General features: G+C 35.0%; 1 protein-coding gene and 1 long non-coding RNA gene across 2 annotated transcripts in view; one reads left to right on the top strand and one right to left on the bottom strand.

Annotated features, from left to right (window-relative positions):
* Window positions 1-27,199, bottom strand: part of UNC13C (unc-13 homolog C) — a 469,738-nt gene that overhangs the window by 364,263 nt on the left and 78,276 nt on the right. Inside the window, 2 exon segments of the mRNA XM_028506783.2 lie at window positions 7,769-7,833; window positions 8,422-8,444. Of these exon segments, the coding sequence (XP_028362584.1) occupies window positions 7,769-7,833; window positions 8,422-8,444 (88 nt within the window).
* Window positions 5,573-14,637, top strand: LOC118502215. The gene is made up of 3 exons (XR_004904916.1): window positions 5,573-5,958; window positions 6,145-6,154; window positions 14,627-14,637. It is a non-coding gene; the product is annotated as an uncharacterized LOC118502215 (long non-coding RNA).

Raw genomic sequence — 27,199 nt, 5'->3', positions numbered from 1 at the left:
GCTCAGGACTTTGCCATTTTTAGAATTGGATGTCCTGTGTTGTGCAAAACCTATCTCTGGCCACCATGACCAAAGCTTTTAATTTTTCTATAATGTATCACAAAACTATTGTTTTTGTATGTTCCAGGAGAAAAGGCTCAGATGCACTAAATGACCTAGTGAGCTAATTTGTTATAATCTGCATTTTTCAAGTTAGGCATTACGACTCAAAGTTAAATGACTTGTCCAGCTAGTAAATGGTAGAGTCAAGACTTAACTAGGCCTTGTAATCCCAAATTCTGTATATTTACCATTTCACCACATTTTTGTGGTGTCTTGTCTGTCTTTTGGTCAAAAATTATGTAAGATTTACCCTCCTTAGGTCCCAATGACCAAATAGAAGAAGTGAAGATATTATTCGCCTTCACATAGTATTTTTTCTGTAATTTGTTTACTTTGAATTGCTCACATCCAGTTGGCAATGTTAAGGGTGGAACACTTAGAAGTTTTCCTTGGTTCCCAGAGGAATAGTACAAGTTCACATATGCTTCTTTTTCTCCTTAAAAGTTACTTACATAACCAGAGTATCTGGGTGTGATAGCTTGAAACATAACACAGTAACCAGAAACCCTCCACCTGATGCTCAGGTCTTACCATGGAGACTCAATTGCCATGTCAGACTATTTGTTCCCTTATGCTAAGACCTTACAGGAACCCCACTGCCATTCTGAATTCTGCTGCCCATTAATTTGATTCCTCTAATCCATTCTACTATCACACATGTCTAAGTCTGAATCCCAACTGGGAGAGTGCTGTCCAAGTACTCTCCTCAGTCTCTGTATAAATCGATGGAGGCCAGTAGATACATTAGGAAGAGTTTTCACAGATTTCATCACATTGGTCAAAACTGACCATCAGCTCTGACCCAGATAGGATAATCTGTTGCCTGCATTCTGCTGCTTTATTCACTCCTACTTTATAGCTTTGGTTTTTCTACACTTGCATCTCATCACTAATCTTGGGGAATCTTCTCAAACAAGAGATTCTATAGCTGTCGCTCTGGAACAACTATTTCAAGTATTGTTTCCAGGAGGCATCTTTATACATAAAGTGTTTGTGGCAGAAGGTGTCATCTTGTGTGAAAAGAGTTATCCTCTGAGCATTCTGAGCAGTGATGGCTTCTGCCAATCTCATCCTTTGGCCTTTCCTGCCTAGAACCTTAGAGTCCAAACATCAAGCTAATGAGCAGGAATTACAGTGATGCTCATCATGGTTGACAGAGTTACATAAAAGTACCCAAAGCAAAAGAGATGCCTGCTGTGCCTGAGTACACTTGCTTCTGAAGATGAATTTCTTTCTGAAAATTAAGATTCTTGTACTTTTGGCAGGTAAATCTGCTCTGGTTAATGAAAACCATATACAATATTGTGAAAACAAACTTACAGCTTCTTCCTGTCATTGCCATCACCCAATAGCTACTGTTTGGCAACTATGTTCCAGAACACCCTGAGTCATTTTCACAGGATGAAGGTATTCAAAGTTATAGATATATTATTCAAAAGATTAATATATTTAATATCTTATTTCACTTCACATAATAATCTCCAGTGAAATAAGATATTAAATATATTAATCTTTTGAATATATAAAAATAAGGAAAAAATATACTATTTTTGGTCATGCATTCAGAGTTTCAACTTACTTACCTGTACAAACACATTTTCCACTTTTCTCCTTCATATAGTTTGACACATTATTGTCCAAAATATTGTCCAATATTTTCTTGCCCATGACACTATGATGCTATTCAAATGTACTACTTTCATTTCTGTCTTTTCTTTTTCATATCTACATACCAAAATTCTAACACAACTTCAAATCCCAATTCAATGCCATCTTCTCCATAAAGTCTGCCCTGACAGCTGCATCTCAGAAATATCTTCCTTGTTTAAAAACTTCAGAGCATTTTAATCCATGGAAAGTAAATCACCCTGTACCTTGTACTGTAACTGAGCTCACTGGGAAATATCAAAAATGAGATTCTGATATTTTCATATAATTTCTTTTTTAAATAATTCTAAGTACTGAAAAAATATATTCTAATTAAAGTTGAATATATGTAATAACATTATTTTCAAGTTATGAAAAATACATAATTTTGAAGATTATTTAATTATAGGTATGCATGGCTATGTTAGATCATTTAAAAATGACCTCAGTTCACTCCTCCCATAAATAGGCAGGGCCTATCTCTATGTTGTTGTTTTTTTCGACTGAGCTGAATTTATGACTTGTTTGGGATAATAAAATGCACCAGAAGTGACGGCTGTCAGCTCCAGCCTTGGCTTCAAGTGGCCTTGTATGCTTCCCCGTGTTTCTTTAGAATCCTGCCACTGCCAGTGTGAACAAGCTCAGTCTGGCCAGCTGGATGATGAGTAAATCCTGTCTGCTGCCCAGAAAATAGCCAGACACCCACAGACATGTGAGAACCAGCCCCTGTCCCATAGATCATACCTGTGTATGTGAATGCAGACAAGATCAGTGGACTCATCAGTTCTAAGCAACTGAGTTTTAGGGTGGTTTGTCACACAGTAACATCTATATGACATGGTGATTATATTACAATAGGATATGATATTAGGTAGGATATAATAAAATCTTAAGATGCAAGGGGCTTTAAATTATCAAGCAACTAATAGTTAAATTTCCTTTGCAACATTTTTAACAAGCAGATACTTAAATATCTCCAGAAATGGTCAAATAGGTTTTTACAAAGGCAGATCTTATTGAGTTTCTCCTCATGTTGAGAAGTCTGTTTACCCACAACTTCTCTACTGATCCATGTCCTGCTCTCTTGGAAGATCAGGACAATGTGGAGGGAGGAATGGAAGAAGAAATATCAATTAGCAATTGTGTAGGTAAAAGGTATTGGGAACTAAAACTAAACTGATGCAATATAAATAAAAATAAGTAAAAAACTATGAGTGTGAAAATTGAATTGTTATACAATAATGAATTGTGGAAGTACACCCTGTTTGTATCTGATAGCCTTTATAATAATGAACAATCCCTAAACTTAATTAACTCTTATTTAAATCTATAGTGAAGTCCTTCTGTGCCAAATCCCCTGGAAGAAAAATATCTCTCCCGCTAAAACAAGGGACTGAAGAGTCAGAGGAAAACAAAGACTTCACTTTTTCTTCAAAGAGTAAACTCTCACTGAAATGGAAGCAAATTCTTAGGTTGGGGGGAGGGGGCTGCCATTTTCTTAATATTTCACACACTTATTCAAGCATGCAAGGATGTTTGATATGATAAACCACTAATGCAGGGAAGGAATTATAGCAGTGGCAACAGGCATTGTCTGTGCTTAGGAGACTCTCTGATCTTTTCCTTAAGAAATAAGGAAGTTACCTGAGAGGATAGAGAATAACTTGATTTATGAACTATATAAGAAAAAAAATGAAAGAAAAAGTTCCCAACTTCTAAAGAGAAGACTGGCTATCAGAAAAGATGTGCTAATAGCCCCTGGAGAGTAAGAACAACCTTAGCTTCCCAGTTAAATGGGTGATTTTAGGCCCTGGCTAGCATGAAAGCCAAGACTAAGTGCAGAGGAGGGGGCATGAGGACAGCATGCAACCTCCTAAACTTTATAAAGCAATATAAAAGCAAAGTCATAACTATGACAGAACTATCAAGGGTATATTAAATCAGCAATATCCATATATTGTACAACCTAACTCATGTCAGGTTTTACCACAGTAAGAGAAAAATCACTGCTTTAATCAAGGTTAACCTTAAAACAAAGGAATGTTCAAAGCTTTGACTAGTAATTAGATTATTTATCTTTATCAAATTATTTATTCATGACAATAATTGAACAACCTTGGAAGTCTCAGAAAATGTATCTATTTGAAAATAAAGTCAAAATGGAACATTTTAACATTTTCTTTTTCTACGTGGCAGTCTCTCACTGTTCTGTCCTCCAACAATATCTCTCCATGTTTCTCCAGCTCCAATTTTTCTTACTTCACTTCTTGACATCACTTCTTTCTTGACAAGGTTCAGTAATTCTGTTGGTTGTTGAAAGCAATGAACAGATTCCTGAGGTTAAGGGAAGCAGCTATTGCCTAGTTTAGAAGCGAGGCAGAAGATAAAGACATAGAGAAGATAAAGACATAAAGAAGATAAAGACATGGACATAAGCTCAAGGACTTAGGCCCATGAGAACTATTCTGCAGAGATCGGAATCACTAAAAAAGAAGGGGAACAATGACAAATATTTCTTCTTTGAAACTATCTGTCTTTCCCCTTACACCCACCAATGTTTTATAGGCTCTCCTCAGTTCTGGTGCAGACAAGGCCAGTACCCTGAGACTAAAAAGAGAAAATACATATAGTGAATGGCCTTGAAAAGCTCATCATATGACCCTTGGAAACTTTATAACAAATGACCAGGGAAGGGTGATCTTATGTCATATGCAATCAAACCAGGAAGGAGCATCATTTTTATTAATAAAGTGGTTCATATTTGGAGAAGGTATTTGTGTGACTTTCATCAAATTGACTTTTCAGATTCTTGATAGCTATGGGCATGTATCACACAGACATCTCTCAGAAAAAAATCTTAGAGAGGTGTAGCTAGGTGACAGCCTTCAGCTAGCACACCTATAGACTATACTGCAGCATAACCCCAAGGCCACATTCCTCAGCTGAGCATGGTGGGGCTAATAAAAATGTTCAACGTGGGTCTCCTCTAATAGGAAACCTTTTTTTCGGGGATTCCTCATTGGTCTGACACTTTCTTGTAACCTTATCAGTTTAAGGTTTTTCACAGCCAGTCCTTCCTTCCTTCCTTCCTTCCTTCCTTTCCCTTTTCTTGTCACTTTCACAGATGTGAGACCCATGGCATGGTTCAAAAGTTCTTGCTTACTGCCACTGTCTCTCTGCTTTATCTCTGAGATGTTTTCTCCAAAAAAAGTTCTTCTACTTTTCCAATATCATCTTGGTGGGTGCTTCTGGTATGATTCTTAGCTTACAAATTTAATAAAAGTTACCAAGTTCCTGTAAAATCACAGAGACATAAAATGTTAAATTTAATAATTTCACTGAAACACTCATCCTTCCAGTCTTCTGTCCCTTTAATTGTCCTGTTCATTTTCTTTTCTCTATACAGCTCCAAATTCATTTTCCAGAGCACATTTAAAATTATTGTGACACGAGAAAATAGATCAAAGTTTGGCATGTCTTTTACAGCAACATGTACAAGAAATGTACAGAGAGGGGCAGAAATCGGAGAAGAGTATAATGGTTACCTCTTGTTTCAGTGTGCACAGACTGTTCTGCCATTGACATTTGAGACAGGGTAGTGAATGGGGAAAGTGGTTTGGCTCTGAATTGATCAGGGGTGCTGAAGGTACAGGAGTGAAGAATGAGATAGTATGGTTAAGAAGAAGCAATGACTCCCTATTTTGAAAATCTGCTCCACTCTCTGTTTCCCAGGAAAATAGAAGTTATAATATCTAGAATGATTATATTTCATTTTATTAGACATAATTTTAAAATATATGTAGGAAAAGTAAAACAAGAATCAAATCTTCCTGAAAGAGGTTGTGATTGAAGGCTTTATTTAAGGGTGTCTTCAAGATTCTTCAAGAGGAAATAAGCATGCAGAGAATGGCAAATTCTCTTGATGACTGAAAATTATCATCCCTTTCCCATACCATCATAATTCCAAACTCCCTTGGAAAGTCCTTAAAATAGGCAGTCTCTGGAAAATATGATGTGGAAAGGATCTACTCAAAATGCAAGCATAACTTTTATAGCTAGGCATTTACACAGCTTTCCCTTAGGAAAAATGAATGTTGATTAACTCTGTTGCTTTGACTATACTACAAAAGTCCATATTCAGACATGAGTCAGGAAAGCAAGTGGTTAGGGAGTGATGAATACCACAGGCAAGGAGGAGTTGAAGATAAGGTCAAAAACTCAAGATCATGACATACAGCATTTTTTCATAACTAGATTGGAATTCAATGTAATTACTTCCTAAAGTAAGCTTTCATTTGCTTTATCAAGTTATTTTCCAGTAAACTTAAAGAAAGAGACGGCGTGTGTGAGGTAGGGACAAGAGAGTAATCCAGTTGTTGCCTGAATTATCTGTAGATAATCTGTGGTGATCTTTCACTGAAGCTGTTTTTCTTAAATTTAAATCATTATGACACTGCAATAGGAATGTGAGTAAATTATTTATGTGTTTAGAGATATTGAGAAATTTAAGACATAATAACATTTTAATTATTTTTATTTGAGAAAAATAAAAATAAAAATGCTGTATGTTATTTTCCAGGAGGTTTAAACTTGAAATTTTACATATTTCATTTAAAAAAAGTAGTGGATATATTTAACAATATATTCATTTTTGAAAAATGAGAGTATTATAAAACATAACTGAAACTATTTGTTTGCCTAAAACCTCCCTAAAACATGTATCTAAATCTTGCTTCTATTTATATTGTATACAAATGTGTTCAAATGTCAACACCAATAAAACAACTAATCTCTAATCTGCCTGCCTGTCTGTCTATACTATGCATAAGCTTTGGTTCTCCCATTACGAATTAAAAATTTGTTATATGTTTGCTACAGAATCATTTAAATAATGACACCTAGAAATAGTCTTGAAAATCAATTAACAGAAACATGAATAAATATTGCATAAATATTTAAAAATATTTGCATCACTTAGCAATAATGAAGTGGGAAGTTCTCCAACGCATGTTAGAAGGAAAAAAGAGAAAGAAGGGGAGAGGAAACCATGAGTTGCAGGTGCAGTGCAGCACAGTGGCTAAGGCTCTGGAACTGGATTAACGGGGTTTGAATACAGATTTTGTCACTTAATAGCTGAATGAAGGGAAAATTTGTGTTTTAAAAATTGTTTTATACATAGGTTCCCTCATTTGTAAACATGGAAGTCAAACACAGTACTTACCTCACAGGGCCATTGTTAGGATCAAACATATCATCATGCATAAAATAACCGTAACCCTGCCTGCTGCAAAGTCACCACTAAACTAGTGTTTATTTATATACGTACAGAATGGCCTAATTTATGTTAAATGGACAGAGACATACAACATAAAACTATTTTTCTGTGAACATAGATATGTATGCAAACACATAGAAAAAAGTCTAGGAACACACATGTCAAACTGATACTGATGTGTAATTATGAGCATTAAAGGCAATCTTTTGCTTTTTGCTTGAGTACTTTACATAAAGAAGATAATTCATACATTATTTTGTGAGTAAAGTTTAAATACTTTTATCCACCCATTAAGTGCCACTATGAAAAATGATAGTGGAAATAAATGATACTGGAGATTACATTCATTAATTCAGTGACATAGAAAAATGTTCATACACATATCATCAAGAACAAACAAGTAGATCAAAAGATAGTATTGACTCTATTAATATGAACTCATTTATATAAAATTACATGTTTGTATTTATGTATGCAATGATAATGTTAACAGCTAATCTGGTCAGGTGGTTTTGACTTCTTTGCATATAGATGCATGTATCCATAAATACACATGTATACATCTATAGGTATTTTTTAAAACACTATAGGGGCTACTTTGTTGTGAAAAAAGAAATCAACAGTGAGGCTATCTCATTAGACCATCAGGCCACATCCTACATCCAAAATACAGATGTTGAGAGCACAGAAAAGTACATACCACTAATGAAGGGAATAAATTAGGAAGGTTATGAATGTACTTACCCACCAAATGCCTGGAGTGCAGAGAATTTGGAAACATCCACATCATTGCCACTTACTATTCGAGCCTTAAATAAAACATGAGAAAAACAAAACAAAAGAAAACAAACAGACTTTTAGCAACCATAGCTGTGTACAGGGGAGTTGGGGGCAGGGGTCAACTGCACTAGACACGTAACACCTAGTATGACAGATGCTAAGCAGGGTCAGCTCCAAGTCAAAGCTACTGTGTTTTTGTGAGTGGAGGTTTTCAAATTAGCTGTCAGCATTTAAACAAAAGCACTGGCAGAGTCCAGAGAAATATATCATATTCCAAATACCATTGGCCCTTAAAACTTATTATGTGCAGTGAAGATCATGAATCAGTCAAGGAGATCATGATTAGCCAGACTTAAAAACAGATGCTGAGTTTGACCGTAGCAGACCCCTAGGTAGGCAAGTGTAAGCTAAAATAAGCGCAGCTGGCAAGGTGTGACCTCTTTATAAATGCAACAAATCGGGGGCACACTTAAAGGACAACCAAAGAATGGAAAGCTGGCATAACATGCATATTTCACAGCTAAAACAGAGGAACCAAAATAGGTCTAATATGTCACAAACAAACATGTACAAAAGACAAGATCCCTCAGGAGGGAAGAAAAAGTATGATTTAAAACCTTTTCATCCACAGAACTGCTATCTGAAAGAGAATCAGGAAAAGAAGGGATAAATGTTAGATGGAGTACTTTTCAAGAAATCATTTATTTAAACATACACAAGACCGAAGTGTTACTATGTTACATTATTTAAAATCATAAATGAACCGAATTTCAAAGTTGGACTCCAAGGGAAGAGAGATAATAGGTCCTCATAATTTAAGGAGTTGAAAAATGTGCCAGAATGCTTGAAAAGTATCAAACAAAGGGTGATCACAGGATTTAATGAAAGACAATGTGTTGTACAAAGAAAAGAACACAGTTGAAGAATCAGAAGTCCTAGGCTCCAGCTGAGGCTCTGCCACTTACTAAGCACATTGGGCGAACTCCCAAATTCTATACCTAACTGCAGTAAGCTCACTAATATTTTTCCTGTTTTCCTCTAAATCAATGTATGTAAAAGTAAACCTCAGACAACTACATACATTGAGGATGTTTTATTAAGGGATTATTTATTCATGGCTTCTCCTATCATAGAATTTAAGAGTAAAAAGAGTAATTAAATATACTCCATTTTGTAAATGAGAAAACTAATGCCTGAAGGGGTTAAGTGACTTGATTAAGATCACCAAGCTAGTAAATGGCAGACGTGGAACACAAATCCAGGGCTCCTGATCCCCATGTGCTGCCCTTTAGGGCCAATGTTTCAGGTGAGAACATTGAAACAAATAGAACAGAGAGGGGTGGCTGGTCCACAGTTCTCCAGTGCAATTTCAGATAAATCACAGGGTCCACATTTTTCAGTTTCAGCTTCTCAAGGGCCCAAGTAGAAGAACAATGGACTGATACATTTTATTTTTTAGAACTCAAATCCAAATCTGCCAGGGTCATCATGGCATGGTCCATTTCCACCTTGCATATTATTATTGCTTTTAAACTTATTAATTCAGCTTTGCTTATGTGTTACAGCTGAAGCTACTTCTCTAAGAATACAAGTTGAAAGAAAGCTAGAGTTAGAGTGACCTTAGGTTCATAGAGTCCAAACCCCTCACTTGTACAGATGAGCTGCAGAGAGATAAATATTTGCCCAAGGTCATGTAGCTCAATAATGACTTCTGTTGATGAAAATCTGAAATGTATTTGTTTTCTTGAATCATTAAGTAAAGATTAATTACTGTAACTAAATATTTTTCTATAATATTTTAGAGATCTTATAATATCTCAGGGTTATGTCTTTGAATATACAATGAGGTAAAGCACAATATAAAGTAATAAAAGACCACTCTTATTTATGGCCATAAATATTTTAAAATACCCAAAATATAATGTATAATTGTACCAGAAAAATAATTATCATGCCCATATATATTTCACTCCAAGCATGATTTAAAATCATGGAGTAACTAATTTTATATGACATATTAACTGGTCAAAAAATACATATCTGCATTTCAACAGATCTTGGAAAATCATTTTTTGATGAAAATTTCATGTTTTTGATGAAATTTCAAAACTTTCTAATTTTTAAAGAATATTATTGAAATGAGTCTTCCCTAAGATTAATATGTTTAAAAATCTTACTTTCAGAGTCTTTAACTTAAGTGTGAAATATTAGGGCATCCCATTATTAGGAACAAAACAAAAATACTTACTACCATTAATTTATTTTTGGACATTCTGACCAATATATTAAAACATGAAATAGAATAAAAAAATAATACAAGTGCTAGAAGACAGGATATAATGTCATCATTTTCAGGAATTATAATTTTAAACCCAGAAAACAAACAAACAAAAACCCTAGTCAACTATTAGGGTTAATGAAATAGCTATCAAAGTTGATATCAATATCAATATCAATAGTTATCAAATAGTTACCAATAGTGATGTCAAAGTGTATATATACACACACACACATATATATACACCCAATACATAAATGAAGTAATAACAATATTAGTAAGTTATTTCCAACATACTAGCAACAATTGGCTTGCAAAGCAATGATGTGAAATCTGACTTCAAATATTCAATACCTAACATTTCCCACTGAGAGTGGCTTCTGTATCAACCATCCCACTAAATAAAGGTAATCCTAACAAAGTCATTAGTTATTTTTCAGCTGCTAAATCTAATCACACATTTCAGTTCTTTCATTCAATGACTCATTCAAAGTTTCATTCATTCATTGAACATGTTTTTATTACCAAAAACCCCTTTTTGTTTATTTCCCTTCTTTTCTTGTCTGCCCTCAATAATTTCCCCCTTGGAACCATCTAAAATACAGCTACAATTATATCCCTTCCCTTTTGAAAACACAGCGATGTCACCCAATGCCCACGTGAGAAAAAAATCAATATGTGTGCACTGCTGCCTCATGGCCCATTGTGCCTCATTCACATCTTCCTTTAGACTCAGTTAAATTCTTGCCCTTTCATCTCTTTGCCATACTCTTTGATACCTGTGGCCTTTCCACCTCCAGTTTCCTTTGCTAAAACAAATGCTCCCATTTTTCATCTGGTTAATTGCCTGTCAGGGCCCCAACACAGTTGAAGCATAACCCCTCTCCTGGAAACTGGTCACTTTCCAGGGGTCTGTGGCCTTTGTATACAAACACCATACACCAGGGGGGCCATTATAATTTCATGGGGGGCCATCAAAGGGCTAAAATGATTTTAAGACTGTATAAATGTAACTATTCCTTAACTGTTAAGGAGTTGAAATTACATTCAGCCCTTTGAAGGCAACTGCAAAGCTGTTGTAGCCCCCAGTGAAACGTGTTTGACACCCCTGCACACGTGTCCATTCCGCTTGGATAATTCTCACCCTCTGCCAGTTTTCTTACCACAGTCCTCCTAAATACAAGATCCTTGGTAATATTGACCACATTTTCTTAACATCTACCACATTTCTGAAATATAGATAGCCTACAAATGTTTGCTGAATATTGAATGAACAACGTTAAATAAGCTACATCAACTTATGTGTATCTAAAAATCTGAACCAAGTAAACATTTCATCCTTTCTGTATAGGAAGGATGAAATGTTTTCTAATGGATTTATAGATTTAAAAGTTAAAATCATAATGACAAGTTGTAACTTGAAATTACTCTAATTTCAAGTGTAACCGAATTAATAAAAACATCTAAGACATTTTAAAGTTATAAATATGAGGACAATGTATACAATATGTAAAAAATCCATAAAAGCTAAAACTATATAGACCTGGGAAAATAATAGATTAAAAGCTCAAGAAAACATAAAATATAGCTAAGTAATAAACCCTATACATTTACACAATGGAATACAACACAGTAGAAAAAAAGAAGGAGCTCCTACCCTTTGCAACAGCATGGATGGATCTGGAGAGCATTATGCTAAGTGAAATAAGCCAGGCGGTAAAAGACAAGTACCATATGATCTCACCTATAAGTGGAACTTGATCAACAAAACAAATAAGCAAGCAAAACATAAACAGAGACATTGAAATAAAGAATAGACTGATGGTAACCAAAGGGGAGGGGGTAGGAGATAATGGGAAAAATAGGGGGAGGGTCATGGAGGGAACATGTATAAAGGACATATGGACAAAGCCAAAGTGGGTAGGATCAAGGGTGGGAGGCAGGGATGGGTGTGGCATGGGGGAGTGGAGAAGGGAAATGGAGACAACTGTACTTGAAAAACAATTTGTAAAAAAGGAAAAAAAAAAGAATTCAATGAATAAGAAAGGACATATGTTACTACAGACAAAAAGAAGCACTATTCAATAAAAGATGCTTAGACCATCGTTCAGTGTCTGTAATAGCCATTTGTACCTTTATCTCATACCTATTTCATGAAGTTTCAGATGTATTAAATAGTTAAATATAAAATAAAGTAAAAAAGGCAAATAAAAGTAGGAGAGAATATTAACTCTATGGGATGAGAAGATATGTTGAAACAGCAGTAAAAAAAAGATACCAAAGAAAAGTCTGGTAAATTTATGTCTATTTAGTACTTCTGTATATAAAAACAATAAAAATAAAATAAATTTGCTAATATGTTCAGTACATAAAAAGAACTTACACATCTATAAAAAATGACCCTAAGCCCTGGCTGCTCTGGTTCAGTGGGCTGAGAGCACTGGCCTGTGAACTATAGTGTCACTGGTTCAATTCCTGGTCAGAGTACATGCCTGTGTTGCAGGCCAGATCCCCAGTTGGAGGTGTGCAGGAGGCAACCAATTGATGTTTCTCTATCTTTCTCCTTTCCTCCCCCTCTCTCTGAAAAATAAGTACTTTTTTTTAAAGTGACCTTAATACCCCAATAAATAAATGCTCAAGAATGTGACTAGATAATTCACAAGTTAGAATGCAACAATGTTAAATATAAGCATGAAAAGTGATTCAATTTATTAAAACTATATTAATCATGATTATAAAATTAGCAAAGATAGGATAATATTTTAATATTACAATAATTCCTGAGGCTGTTGATGATGTCACGAATCAGACACTGTGATATGTGGTTGATGACAAAGAAAATAATAAAATAGTCAGAAACATTTAGTGAGGTCTAGCAATTGTTTTCATGAGGAAATTCCTTTTTTAGAAGTTGATACAAAATAAATTATTTTTGTTATAAATTGGATTGTGTCCCCCAAAATATATATGTTGAAGGCCTAACCCACTGTACCTCTGAATGTGGCTTTCCTTGGAAATAGAGTTGTTGCAGATAATTAGTTAGGATGAAATCTTACTGGAGTAGGGTGATCCCCAATCCATTATGACAGATATCCTTATAAAAAGGAGAAAATTGCAGACAGATGTACACACAAGAAGAATATTACATAAAGCCAAGGAACTATCTACCAGAAGCTAAGAGAAAGGCCTGAACAGCTCCTTCCCTAACATTCTCAGAGAGAGCATTGCACTGTTGACATGCCTTGATCTCAGATGTCTAGGCTCCAGAACTGTTAGACAATAAATTTCTCGTGTTCAAGGTCATTCAATTTGTGGTACTTTGTTATATCAGCCCTGGAAAACTAATACAATTTTTACAAGATTTTATTTATTTATTTGTAGAGAGGGGGAAGAGAGGAAGAAACACATCGATGTGCGAGAGAAACATTGATCAGTTGCCTCTTGTATGCACCCTGATTGAGGACCAAACCTTCAACCCAGGCATGTGCCCCAGCCGGGAATTGAACCCATGATCTTTCATTTTGCAGGATGATGTCCAACCAACTGAGCCACACACGTGAGGGCTAGAAAACAAATATAATTTTAAGTACCAAAAATAAATCAATATGTAAAGATCTGTATTGTTTCATAATTTAAAATGAAAAATTGAAAAAAGATATACATAAATTAGTATAAAAGTATGGGTTGAAAATTATGTTCTATGACCTTCATGCAATAATTTGCAAACATTAAAATAAATGGCCTTAAAATACTATCTAAAAATAAACATTTTTATTTTACACACATATTATATATATATATATATATATATATATATATATATATACATATTTTATACATGGCACATGCATATAACCAACACACATAATGGTTTTGTTCCTTAATGAATTGCCTTTTATTCTACGTATAGTTGTTTTGTTTAGTCAAGTTCTGGTTAAACCTCTGTAATGACATGCTGGATACTTCCTACAATGCTATTCCCAATCCCCTTTGTTTTAGAAGTTGTATCATCTCACAAGGTCATTTTGAGTTTCAATTACTTAGTGTCATTAATGTAGGACCATGGCAATCTATCTACTTTATAGTGAAATCTCATCTATAAGTAGAATTAAAGATAAGTTACAGTGACTGTAAATTCTTCAATGTCTCAAAACTGGTTATTAAATTTTTTTTGTATTTAGAAAGTATTTAGGAGGTGAACATCACTATTCAACCATGTTGCACAAGAGCCTAGAAAGCTAAAACCCTAGACTTACAAACATGCACACAATATACATGTGTCTCCTGAGTATTAAAGCTGTCAAATTTCTTGTGTGAGCATCCATGAGAAGGAAATTTAAATGTGATTCAGGGAAGCATGTAACATCCTTAGTCCTGTTCTCCCTCATATAAAGCGAAATAAGAAGATTTGATCAGCATGTATCTAAAGCTCCTAGCTCTAAATGCTATGATTCTGTATTTATAATATCACTCTACCAAGGAATATTTACTAATTACTGCAAAAATAATTTTAAAGTAATACCTAATGCCTAAATTTGAGATAGTTCACAATTTTGTAACATAAAAGTAAAAATTACATTTCTTCTTTTGATTTTTACCCTTAAACGTACCTTTTGAAGGAAATTTGGATGGAGGAATCTCAAAGTTTGTAAACAATATGAGTTCTATATTCTTATGTAGTTTAGCAATTTTCTTAAACACTTTTCTCTAATGTCCTTCAATGGTAACATAAATCTCACACAGGGGATAACATTGTTCACTGACTGCTTTGGAGATAGGTCTGGTTTATTTACCACTGTATAATAATACACATGACATGTAAAGCTTGTATAGCATACCTAAAAGTCAGGAGATGGGAGCTGAAAATAGTTCAAAGCTTATAATGTAATTAGAGGGTCATTGATTTGCTATTACTCTTTAGAGATTATGTACTATGTGCAAAGCCCTTTATCTGTTCTTATATTGAATCATCTGAACTGTCTTGAGAGGTATCAATCTTTGCTACATGCTGCCAGGCAGAGAAAGCACTTTGACATTGCTCACCTCCTAGTCATGATTATGGATGCAACTGGAGGGTGCTGAATGAGAGGTTAAGGCTAATGTAACTCATATTTCACTCACTTTCTTGTTCACTTATAGGCAGAGGGTAAATCGAAAAAACGAGTCACAATGACAACATAATATGATATGAATACATGAAAGATATGAGCATGGTGATATGGGAGCACAGAGAAAAGATTTCCTAATTCTGCAGCCAGAAAGGATGTTGGTTTTGAGGAACATTCATGGGAAAGATGATTTATGAGTAGGTGTTTGTCAGATAAATGAAAGCATTCTTGGCAGAGGGAAAGGAATTTGTATAAGCATTGAAGCTTGAAAGAACATAGAGTGTTAGGAACGGAAACATGGAAGTGAGCTAGTAAAGAATTTTAAGACATGGAAGGGAGATGAATAGGGTTCATAGCATTCAAATCTCTATATAATCTATTAAGGAACTTAAATACACCACATTGCAGTGTGGAATCACAACTGTTTTCAAGCAACACAGCGACATGTAACAGTCAGAATTTTATTTCATAGTTTTAAAATCCAGGCCAGTCATCTGGGTAATAAAGCAGGATAAGAGGATATAAAGTATTCTGAATTATGGCTCACCTATACCACAATTCCATAGACATGCACAAATGCCAGGTAACAAAACTTAAAAACACATCCAAGCTCATAAAGAAAAGCAAATGTAATTCCCCAATCACTACAATGAAGTGGCAACTGAAAACTAATAATGAATGAAACAAAAGCCAAAAAATGATCACAGAGGTATTGAAAAAATTCATTCATTCATTCATTCATTCAGCAAACATTAATCATGTCCGTTAAGTGCTAGGGGTTAGAGATACAACACTTGAAAGTAGAGGTAAATATCATCATTTTTCACAGAACTTAAATAGTAAGTCCATACCACAAAATCTGTGCACAAATAAAGATAAAACTTTTCCTGGACCTACCTGGATAAACCAGTGAGTCAGTACAATGTAAACATACTCATACAATAAAAATTCATGAGATAAAAATTACCTATGAGAATGGAAAACAACCAGAAAACTTTCCATCTACCTAGGGAAATAAATGAAAAAAAGTTTATCCATGAAAAATGGCACTTCAGGCCTGTACCAAGTATGGGTTCAGAATCCACATCAAACTGAAATACATTTATTCTTTTAATGTAAAATACTATTAAAATTGATTATGCAGGAAGCAGGCCCAAGGTGGTGGCATAGAAAAATCCTGAACCCATCCTGTCCCAGACACATTAAAAATATATTTACATATAAAACAATTCCTCCTGAAGAACAACTGAGAGATGATTGAACAGCTTCTGCACAACAAATGAAAGAGCCACATAAAGAAGGGTAGGAGAGACAGAGAAGCAGTAACCATGGGAACCCTTCCTCACGGGAGCAATCACCAGTAGAAAGGAATATCACTGAGGGGCTAAGTGCAGACTCAATTGTCCTAGAGCGCAGTAATAGAAGAGTGATTGAAAGATCACCTAGACTATATATGGGGGAAAATCTATTTATTAACTCTAAGACCCTTGCCAAGCAGATGGGGAACTGCAGGAACTCAGAATTTATGGGAACTCTTCAGGATCAGAGGTCCCAGAAGCACCATTGTTTATATTCCCCCTCTATCTAGAGAATATGATTGGAGCTCTAGCAACCTGCAAGTCTACCACAGTGCACCCTGGGCCACCTTACCTAGTGCCTGTACCAGCCCCGGCCAGGTGGACCACCAGGCTGCCACAGGAGCCATGTTTCCTAGGCCAGCAAACCCTGTGCTCACTCCAGATCAGGCAAACCCCAAGCCATGTGCCCTTAGAATCCCTGGCAGATGCCTACCCAGCTCCAGCCAGCCAGCCTGCCAGGACACCCTGGGTGCTTCATGTTCCTGCTTTGGTACCAGCCAGCCTGCCAAAGCAACTCAACCTGTGCAGCCTACAGAGAGTTGATCCAATCAGGGCCAATCCTTCAAGATTAGGAGAGGTAGCTTTTTGGCTAATTCATAGAACTAACAAAGTAAAAAATGAGGAAATAAAGGAAAGTATTCCAAATGAAAGATAAAAAATACCCAGGAGGAAAAAAAAACATAATGAAATAGATGTAATTTGCCTGATGAAGAATTCAAAGTAATGGTCATAAGGATGATCAAGAAGCTTAGAGATGAATAGAGGTACAGAGTGAGAACTTCAAGAACCAATCAGAGCTGAAGAATACAATAACTTACACAATAGGTAATCAATTAAATAATACAGAATAGCACATTAAGTAATACAGAAAAGTAATCAGTGGTCTAAAAGATAGTTTAGTGGAAACTACCCAATAGGAACAGCAAAAATAAAAATGAATTTTTAAAAAGTTTAAAGGACCTTTGAGATAACATCTGGCATACTAACATTTGCATTATAAAAGCCCCAGAAGGAGAAGAGACAGAGAAAGTGAAAGAAAACATGTTTGAAGGAAAAATGGCCAAAAACTGTTTCTAACTTGGAAAAGGAAACAGATATCCAGCTCCAAGAAGCAGAGTCCCCAAAAAAGATAAACCCAGAGATCTACATCAAGACATATAACTAAAATGGCAAAACTTAAAGATAAAGAGAGATTCTCAAAGGCTGCAAGAGGGAAACAACTAGTCACATATAAAGGCTATTTTATAAGGCACTCAGCTGATTTATTAGCAGAAATTTGTGGGCCAGAAGTGGGTGTCAGGATCTACTTAAAAGTGCTGAAGTAAAGGAATCTACAGTCTGAAATACTCTGCTTGGCATGGTTTCATTCAGAACAGAAAAGGAGACAAAGTGTTTCCCAAACAAATAAAAGCTAAGATTTAAACACAACTAAAAGAGCTTTACAAGAAATATTAGCATGTCTTTTTAAAACATATGTTTATTGATTTTAAAGAAAGAGGAAGGGAAGGAGAGAGAGAGAGATGGAGAGAAAAAGAAATGTCAATATGAGAGAGAAACATTGGTGGTTTGAACCTGCAACCTAGGTATGTGTCCTGACCAAAAATCAACCCCCAACCTCCTGGTATATGGGATGATATTCCAACCAGCTGAACCACACTGTCCAGGACTTAACATGTCTTTTTTTTTTTTTCAATTGGAAAAGAAAGATCATAACCAGTAATAAAAACCACATGAAAGAAAAAATCTGTAGTAAAGGCAAATATATAGTAAAGGCAGTAAATCAGCCACTTAAAAGCTAGCATGAAGGTTAAAGCACAAAAGTAGCAAATCAACCCTAACTACAGGGGATACAAAACAAAAAGATATAAAATATAATGTCAAAAACAAAGTGGGGAGGGAGTGAATAAAAATGTAACATTTTTAGAATGCAGTCAATCTTAAAAGCCTATCAGTTTAAAATGGACTACTATACATATGGGTTGATATATAGGAACCCCATGGTAACCACAGAGGAAAAACTAACAAAAGATACACAAGAAATAAGGACAAAGGGACCTAAACATAACACTAAAGAAAGTCATCAATGTATAAGAAAAGACAGCAAAAGAAGAAACAGAATTACAAAAACAGTCCAAAAATAATTAGCAAAATGGCAATAGGTACATACATATTAATGATTTCTTTAAATATAAATGGACTTAATGTTCAAATAAAAAGATATTGGGTGGCTAAATGAATAAAAAACCAAGAACCTTCTATATGCTGCCTACAAGAGTCTCATTTTTATATAGAAAGATACACACAGGCTGAAAGTAAACAGATCAAAAAAATATTCCCTGAAAATAAACATGAAAAAAAAAGTTGGGGTAGCAATACTCATATCATTAAAAAACTTTTATTTTTTAGTGTATATATTTTTTAATGTTGTTCAAGTACAGTTGTCTCCATTTTTCCCCATCCCCACTCCCCTGCCCTTAGCTTTGTCCATGGGTCCTTTTACATTTTCCTTGATGACCCTTACCCCTCTTCCCCCTGTTATCATCTTATCAGTCTGCTCTTTGTTCCTGTCATCCTGATTACTGTCAGTCTGTTCTTTATTCCAGTGTCTTTGTTTATATTTTGCTTGCTTGTTTGTTTTGTTAATCAGGTTCCACTTATAGGTGAGATCATATGGTACTTGTCTTTCACCGCCTGGCTTATTTCACTGAGCATAATGCTCTCCAGATCCATCCATGCTGTTGCAAAGGGAAGGAGCTCCATCTTTCTTTCTGCTGTGTAGTATTCCATTGTGTAAATGTACCATAGTTTTTTGATCCACCCATTTACAGATGGGCATTTAGATTGCTTCTAACACTTGGCTATTGTAAATTGTGCTGCTATGAACATTATGGTGCATAGGTTCTTTCAAATTGGCATTTCAGGGTTCTTTGGTTATATTCCCAGCAGTGGAATTACTGGGTCAAAAGGCAGATACATTTTTAGTTTTCTGAGGAAATTCCATACTGTTTTCCACAGTGGCTGCAAGGACCTGAACAGACACTTCTCCAAGGTGGACATGTAGAAGGCCCAGAGACATATGAAAGGATGCTAAGCATCACTAGCCATCAGAGAGATACAAATTCAAACCACAATGAGATATCACTTCACAGCAGTCAGAATGGCCATCATAAACAAATCAGCAAATGAGAAGTGCCGGTGAGGTTATGGAGAAAAAGGAACCCTAGTACACTGTTGGTGACCAAAAAAAAAAAAAAAAAAAAAAAGACCTTAAAACAAAGACTGTAAAAAGAGACAAAAGAGAGCATTACAGAATAATAAAGGGCTGGATCCAAGAAGAGGATATAACATTTATAAATGTCTGTGCACCCATGATAGGAGCACCTGAATATATAAAGCAAATGCAAATGGACAAAAAAGTAAACTGACAACAGTTATATATAGTAGTAAGGAATTTGAATAACTGACTAAGATCAACCAGAAAGAAAATTAATAAGGGAAGAATGCTTTATATTGACACATTAGATCAGGTAGACTTAATGGATATACAGAGAACATTTCATCTAAAACCTGCAAAATATACATTCAAGTGTACATGGAACATTCTCCAAGATAAATCAGGTTAGACCATAGAAAATTCTCAAATTAAGAAGATTAAAATTATATTTAAGCATCTTTACAACCATGATGGTATAAACATAGAATTCCATTATATGAAGAAAAGTGGAAAAACAAAAACACGTGGAGACTAAACAACGTGCTACTAAACAAACAATGGGTAAACAAAGAAATCAGAAAAAAATCAAAAAGTACCTTGAGACAAATGAGTATGGAAATTCAACTGTGCAAGATCTATGGGATGGAGCAAAAGCAGTTCCCAGGGAAGTTCACAGCAGTATAAATCTATCTTGAATTATAAGAAAAAATCCCAAATAAACACTCTAACTTTACAACTAAAGTACTAGAAAAAGAGGAACAAAAAAAACAAAGTAAGTAAAAGGAATGGGATAGTAAAGAACATACTGGAAATGAAATAAAGACTAAGGTCAATGAAAATAAATCCTGTTTTTTTGAAAAACAAAATTGATAAAATTTTAACCAGATCCATCAAGAAAAGAACAAGAGCCCTAGTAATTGTTAGGTGGAAAGGGAGGTGGGGGCAAGTAGAAGAAAGTAAAATGGGAGTACATGGTGATGAAAAGAGACTTGACTTTGGGTAATGAACACACAATACAATATACAGATGATGTATTATAAAATTGTACACTTGAAATCTACATAGTTTTATTAACCAATGTCACCCCCTAAAACTCAATTAATAAATGGATGAGAAGTTACAACAGACACTGCAAAAATACAAAGAATAAAAGAATACTATAAACAATATATGTCAGATCCACAGACACATGAAAAGATAGTCAATATTGCTAGCTATCAGAGAGATGCAAATTAAAACCAGAATGAGATACCACTTCACACCAGTCAGAATGGCCATCATAAACAAAGCAACAAACAACAAGTGTTGGAGAGGTAGTGGAGAAAAAGGGACCCTAGTGCACTGTTGGTGGGATTGCAGACTGGTACAACCATTATGGAAAACAGTGTGGAATTTTCTCAGAAAATTAAAAATGGATCTGCCTTTTGACCCAGCAATTCCACTGCTAGGATTATATCCTAAGAAACGTGAAACACCAATCCAAAAGAACCTATGGAACCCAATGTTCACAGCAGCACAACTTACAATAGCCCAATGCTGGAAGCAACCTAAGTGCCCATCAGTAAATGAATGGATCAAAAAACAATGGTACATTTACACAATGGAATTCTATGTAGCAGAAAGAAGGAAGGAGCTCCTACCCTTTGCGACTGCATGGATGGAGCTGGAGAGCATTATGCTAAGTGAAATAAGCCAGGCGGTGAAAGACAAAAACCACATGATCTCACCTTTAACAGGAACCTAAACAACAAAACAAAGAACCAAGTAAAATATAACCAAAGACAATGAAATAGAGAACAAGCTAACAGTGTCCAGAGAGGAGAGGGGAGGGAATTTCAGGGGAAAAGGGGAAGGGTTTACAGGAACAAGTATAAAGGACACATGGACAAAAACTAGGGGGGTGGTGGAAATAGGAGGGAGGTGGGGAGGGATGGGTGGGTGGGCTGGGATGGGAGTAAAAGATAGAAAATTGTACTTGAACAACAGCTAAAATAAAATGAAAACAAATGTATATGTCAAAAAATTGAACAATCTAAAAGAAATGAATAAATTTAAAAATACATTCCATCTTCCAAAACTGAACCAGAAAGAATAAAAAAAGTTGAACAGACTGATTACTAGTTAACTAATTGAAACAGTAATTAAAAACCCCAAACAAACAAAAGTCTAAGACCAGACATGTCATAGATGAATTCTACTGAACATTCAAGAATTAATGTATATCCTTTCAAGCTATTCAAAAAAGTTATAAAGAATGCTTCCAAACTCATTCTATGAGACTGAGCCAAATCCAAAGACACTACAAAATAACAAAATTATAGACCAATATCTCTGATAACCAAAGGAACAAAAATTCTCAACAAAACGTTAACAGACCAAATTCAACAACACATTAAAACAATCATACACCATAATCAAGTAGGACTTATTCCAGGGATACAAGGATGTTTCAGTATCTGCAAATCAATCAATGTTATATACCATATCAACAAAACCAGGAATAAAATTCAAATAATCATTTCAATAGGTGAAGAAAAGGCATAGTAAGGCATTTAATATCCATTTACAAAGAAAACTTTCAACAAAGTAGGTGTAGAGGGAACATGACTCAACATAATAAAGGCTTTATATAACAAACCCATGGATAACATCATGTTCAAGGGTGGAAAGTGAAAGCTTTCCTTACAAGATCAGGAACAAGACAAGGATACTCCTTCTCACCATTTTTTATTCAATAGCATATTGGAAGTCTTAGCCACAAAAATTAGACAAGAAAAAGAAAGAAAAGGCATTCTAACTAGAAAGGAAGTACTGAAATTTATTTCACTCTAAGAGACTCAATAAAGAAATTAAAGATATAAAAAAGAAACAAGTAATATTTTAGAGTAAAAACTACAACAGCTGAAATAAAATATAAAATGGATAGGATCAACATCCACTTGAGAGAAAAACAAATCAGTGAACTTGAAGAAAGAATAGAAGTTATACAATCTGAACTCCATTGAGGTGGGAAAAAAAGACAGCCTCAGGAACAACGGAATTAGGTAAAGAACCAGAATGTCCTTCAATAGGTGAGTAGTTAAATTGTGATACATTCTTATCATGGAACACCACAATACAAATAAATAAACTATTGATTAATCTCAAGATCATTATGCTAAGTGAAAAGCCAATATCCAAAGGACAGGTATAATTCCACTTATATAACATTCTTCAAATCAAAAAGTTATAGATACAGATTTCCAGGGATTACAAATGGTTAAGGGGTAGTATGTATGGATAGTAAAATTATGACAACATAGACTGGGGGGATAATCATGGAATGTTTTTTGGTGATGTTCCTAGGGAAGGTAGGATGTGAGACTAGAGAGCCAAATCATCTTCAGGAAAGAGTAATACCTCCTCACATCTCACTACACCAAACACAACACTCCCCTCTGCCTCCCACACTGGCCCCCACACTCCCTCAAATATTTTTTGGCTTTCCATTTTCCCATCAAAGGATGGCTCCTTTGATGCCAAGGACCTCTTCTGTCAATTTCCCATGGGGTATAGCAGAGTAGAGAATAAATAACATGGACTTAGCCAGTAATTACTTGTTGGAATTATAGTATCTCCTAACCAAAAGGCTTTTAGAGGTTATATTGCCTAGTGGTTTTCAAGCTGTGTCATAAGAAGTCCTACTCTTCCCCAGAGTTTTCACGGACAAAGGGGTGTGGCAGCTGGGGCTCTGTAGCCACCACCCCTCATTCACGCACAAGCAGTTCTGATTTTATCTGCTTTATAACTTGGGGAGCAAATAAGACTTTGTTTACTAAAACACTTTCTCTCTTAAAAAGGATAATTAAAACCACTAAGTTTAGACATTAACTTTCTTTTCTAAAAGGAAATAAAAAGGTTAAAGTCATTTTCTAACAAGGTCACATGGTTCTTCTATGTTTAACTGATTTGATGTTTACTGAATTCTCGGCACAATGGGAAGCTGTTAAGAAAAATAGCTGGAGCCTTTGGCTTCTAATGTCCATCTTACCGTATCATGTAAACAGGAGGATATTCCTCCAAGTATCAAGTCAGAAGTGAAAAGATTATTATGTTTAATTTACCAACCCAGCAATTCTGGTATAAATTCAGAGAGGAAGGAAAAGGCAGAATTTGCTCTCTCAAGTTCTGCAGTGTGTATCACACCTAGCTCTAACAATCAGAAGAATTAGAGTTGTTATCAACTGCTGTGAGCATTACTTTTGGATTCATTTAACCTAGGAATGACCCTGTAAATAAGCATTATGCATTAAAGAAAGTGCAGTGGTGTGTGAGCTTTTGGAAAGTAGTTGTTTACTACTGTCTGAAGTTGCAGGAGGAAGAACTAAGTCAAGTTTCATTCCTGCCTCTGTTAGCTTGGTAATTTCTAATGGAAGTCATTCATGAGTCTAATCAGTTATCTTCAAGGAAATCACTAAATATGGGGATAATTATATTAGGCACCAAACCTTGTGAGGAAGAAAATTTACAAAAATCGACTTTGATCTTTACTCCAGGCTCTGCCTAATGGTATAGAAAACTAATAATCATTAATTTTCACAAAAGATGTCATATGGCTAGAGCTATAGTGTTCAAATAACATTCAATTATATTTTTTCTAATGAGTGGAAGCCTCTTTTAATTATTTTGAAACCAACTACCACAAAATGCATCATTTTATTCCTGTACTACCTTCACCACAAGTCTTTGAAACACAGAATGCAATCCCACTTCTCAGGTTAAATACTGAAGACACAGAAGTTGATCTTGCATTCAGATCCCATTTGACCCAATAAATAGAATAATGACAATATTTTTTTCTTCTCTTCCTGGGATACAATCTTTGAAAAGTAATGTGTATCTTTTATAAAATTCCCAGGTTAGGTATTACCTATTAATGTTTCTTTTTTAAACAGAAGGAACTACCAACATACTGGGTTGGCCAAAAAGTTGGTATGTTTTTTTTCATAAGATAAAAAACATTTTTCATTTTCACCAACAATTTTACTTAGATATTTCAACTATTTTGGCTTTCTTTTGTTATGGACTTCTTGCGAATAGAGGCCACGGTGCTGCTAAACATCTTCCAATGCATAAGACAACCCCACAGCCAAGAATTATTTGGCCAAAATGTCAATAGTAACAAGAAACTTTGCAAACCACTTTTGACATGTTCAATCAGTCACAGCACCTTCTCCAGTTGTGTTTTTACCTTTCTTGAAATAAAGCATACTATGCCAAAAATGTTGCATATTTTCTTCCATCTTCAATATTAAAATTGCTACACAAAAATTCACCAATTTAAGTTATTTTCTTGATGCATGCTGGCATGATGGCTGTCACAATACAATCTAACAAAATTGTTTCAAATTAACTTAAAGACAACTTAGCACTACCAGGGCCATCATACAGCAAAAACTAAACAAAATTTTTGTCCAACCCGATACTTGGAGATGTTTAGAATAGCCTCTTCTTCCTTGCTAGAGCCCAAGGAAGGTGGTGTAGTTACAAAATAGAGTGACAATGGTGGGTAAATGATTGTCAAAGTCTGTCTGGACAGACTTCGTAAGGGGAGGAGAAATATATCTCCTAACATTTGTCCCAAAAATGTATCCAGTAGTATCCACTATACACTCATAATTCCCAACCCCTGCAACTTGGTGTTTCCTAATAATTCCACCTCTTATCAAGGAGTACTTTCCACAAAGAGTTTACTGTATCTGGATTACTCTGAAAGAAAATGATGAGTTACAAAATTATTTGTATTTGTCAGAAAATATAGTTTATAAAAAGTTTGTCACTGCTGGCAGAGAGTTTGCTAGCCATTTTTAGCTTTCAGTTTTTTAAAGCTTTTGTTGGAGGCTGAGACAGCCACAGATGAAACCATTTTTAATCCCACAGAGGAACCATCTCTCAATGTAGGCATTGCAGCAGAGAGAGAAGGTGGGTAGAGTTTCCCCATGGGCAGGTGAAGATTACGGGAACTCCAGTCTAGGTAAAGGAGCTGAAAGTTTGCACCCTTGTTCCAAATTCTGACTCTCACTCCATATATCAAATATCTTTCCAGATCAACATATAAGATCAAACCATCCAAAGATGGAACAGCTACACGGAATGCTTCTCTCTCTCAGTTTGTTGAGGAAGACCTCTGTCAGGAGAGTTGCTTGTACCTCCATCATCCTCCTTCCCTTGTTATCACTAAATCAACCAATGGAGAGAAATTCAGATGACTCCATACATTTTCCTCTTTTACATATACTACTATTTTTTAAAGACAAAACAATAAAATTGGAGAGAAAATGTCCAGTTACAGCCTAGAAAAGGACAAGCCCCTTCCTTTGATCATCAGTTCTTATCTAGCTTTGTAAGTAAATCTATATGCTATAGGGGAAATTAAGGTAACTTGGTATAATATGAGACTTGAAATCAAATCTAATACAATCCTATGATTATACTAGATAATTTTTTCTTGGCCTATATTGTTTGGAATTTTCAATAAAACATAATTTAGTAAACTACATTATTTTGTTGAAATAACAGAAAAACTACTATCAAACAATTATCTCCAAAAATTGCCACAGAACTAAAAAGAAAAAAAATTCTTACAAAACAGAATAAAAACCAAATAATTCTTGCATTTTGTTAGACACTCGAGATTTTCTCTGAAATATGCTTTTGTCCTGCTTTACAATGTGTGGTATCAAAGTGACAGAAACCTTCATTCTCTTCTCTACTTACACCAATTTTCACTGACATTTAGTAAAAAAGATTAAAATTGCAATCCTCTCAATACTAAATTCAAATCTTCTAACAGAAAGTTTCATTTTAAAGGATGCTTCTGCCCTTTTTTATGGAATCCTAGAATGACAATAAAGAGAACTTTAGAGATGATTTAATCAATTGTCACATTTCCTTAAAAGTGAATAGGAAAACCATCCCAACCAAAGTAATGGGAATAATTTTATTTAATATAAAAGCTTGAGTGAAGATTCTACTCCCCTTAAGGGTTCTAGAGCATACTAATTCCCTTTAAACTAACAGCTGAGGTTTTATTCTGTAGGGAAAAATCTAGTGCCATTGAAGGCAATTGTTCTGTTCCTGTTTTCAGCTCGATTTCAAAGTTCAATTAATAGCATAGATTTTAAGGACTGCCTTATTTTACTGCTTGTCCTGCATATTGCAAGCTCCTCCAAAAAGGAGAAACCAGGTGGCCATTTTTACAACAGACTGCACATTCTAACTCAGTGCCTGGTACATACTTGTGTATATCAAGCAATAGCACATAAAAGTACTACAAGTGTATCAGAATGTACATTAAGTTACTGGCCTGGAAATGTTTATACTAATATTTAAATCACTGTTTAACACACAAATAAAATTTCTTCTTTGTTATAACCTTTTTACAGACGTACTTAGGTA

This window comes from Phyllostomus discolor, chromosome 1 (genome assembly GCF_004126475.2).
Source record: "Phyllostomus discolor isolate MPI-MPIP mPhyDis1 chromosome 1, mPhyDis1.pri.v3, whole genome shotgun sequence".
NCBI classification, from domain to species: domain Eukaryota; kingdom Metazoa; phylum Chordata; class Mammalia; order Chiroptera; family Phyllostomidae; genus Phyllostomus; species Phyllostomus discolor.
Note: the sequence above shows the minus strand (reverse complement) of the source record. Positions and strands in the feature narration are given on the sequence as shown.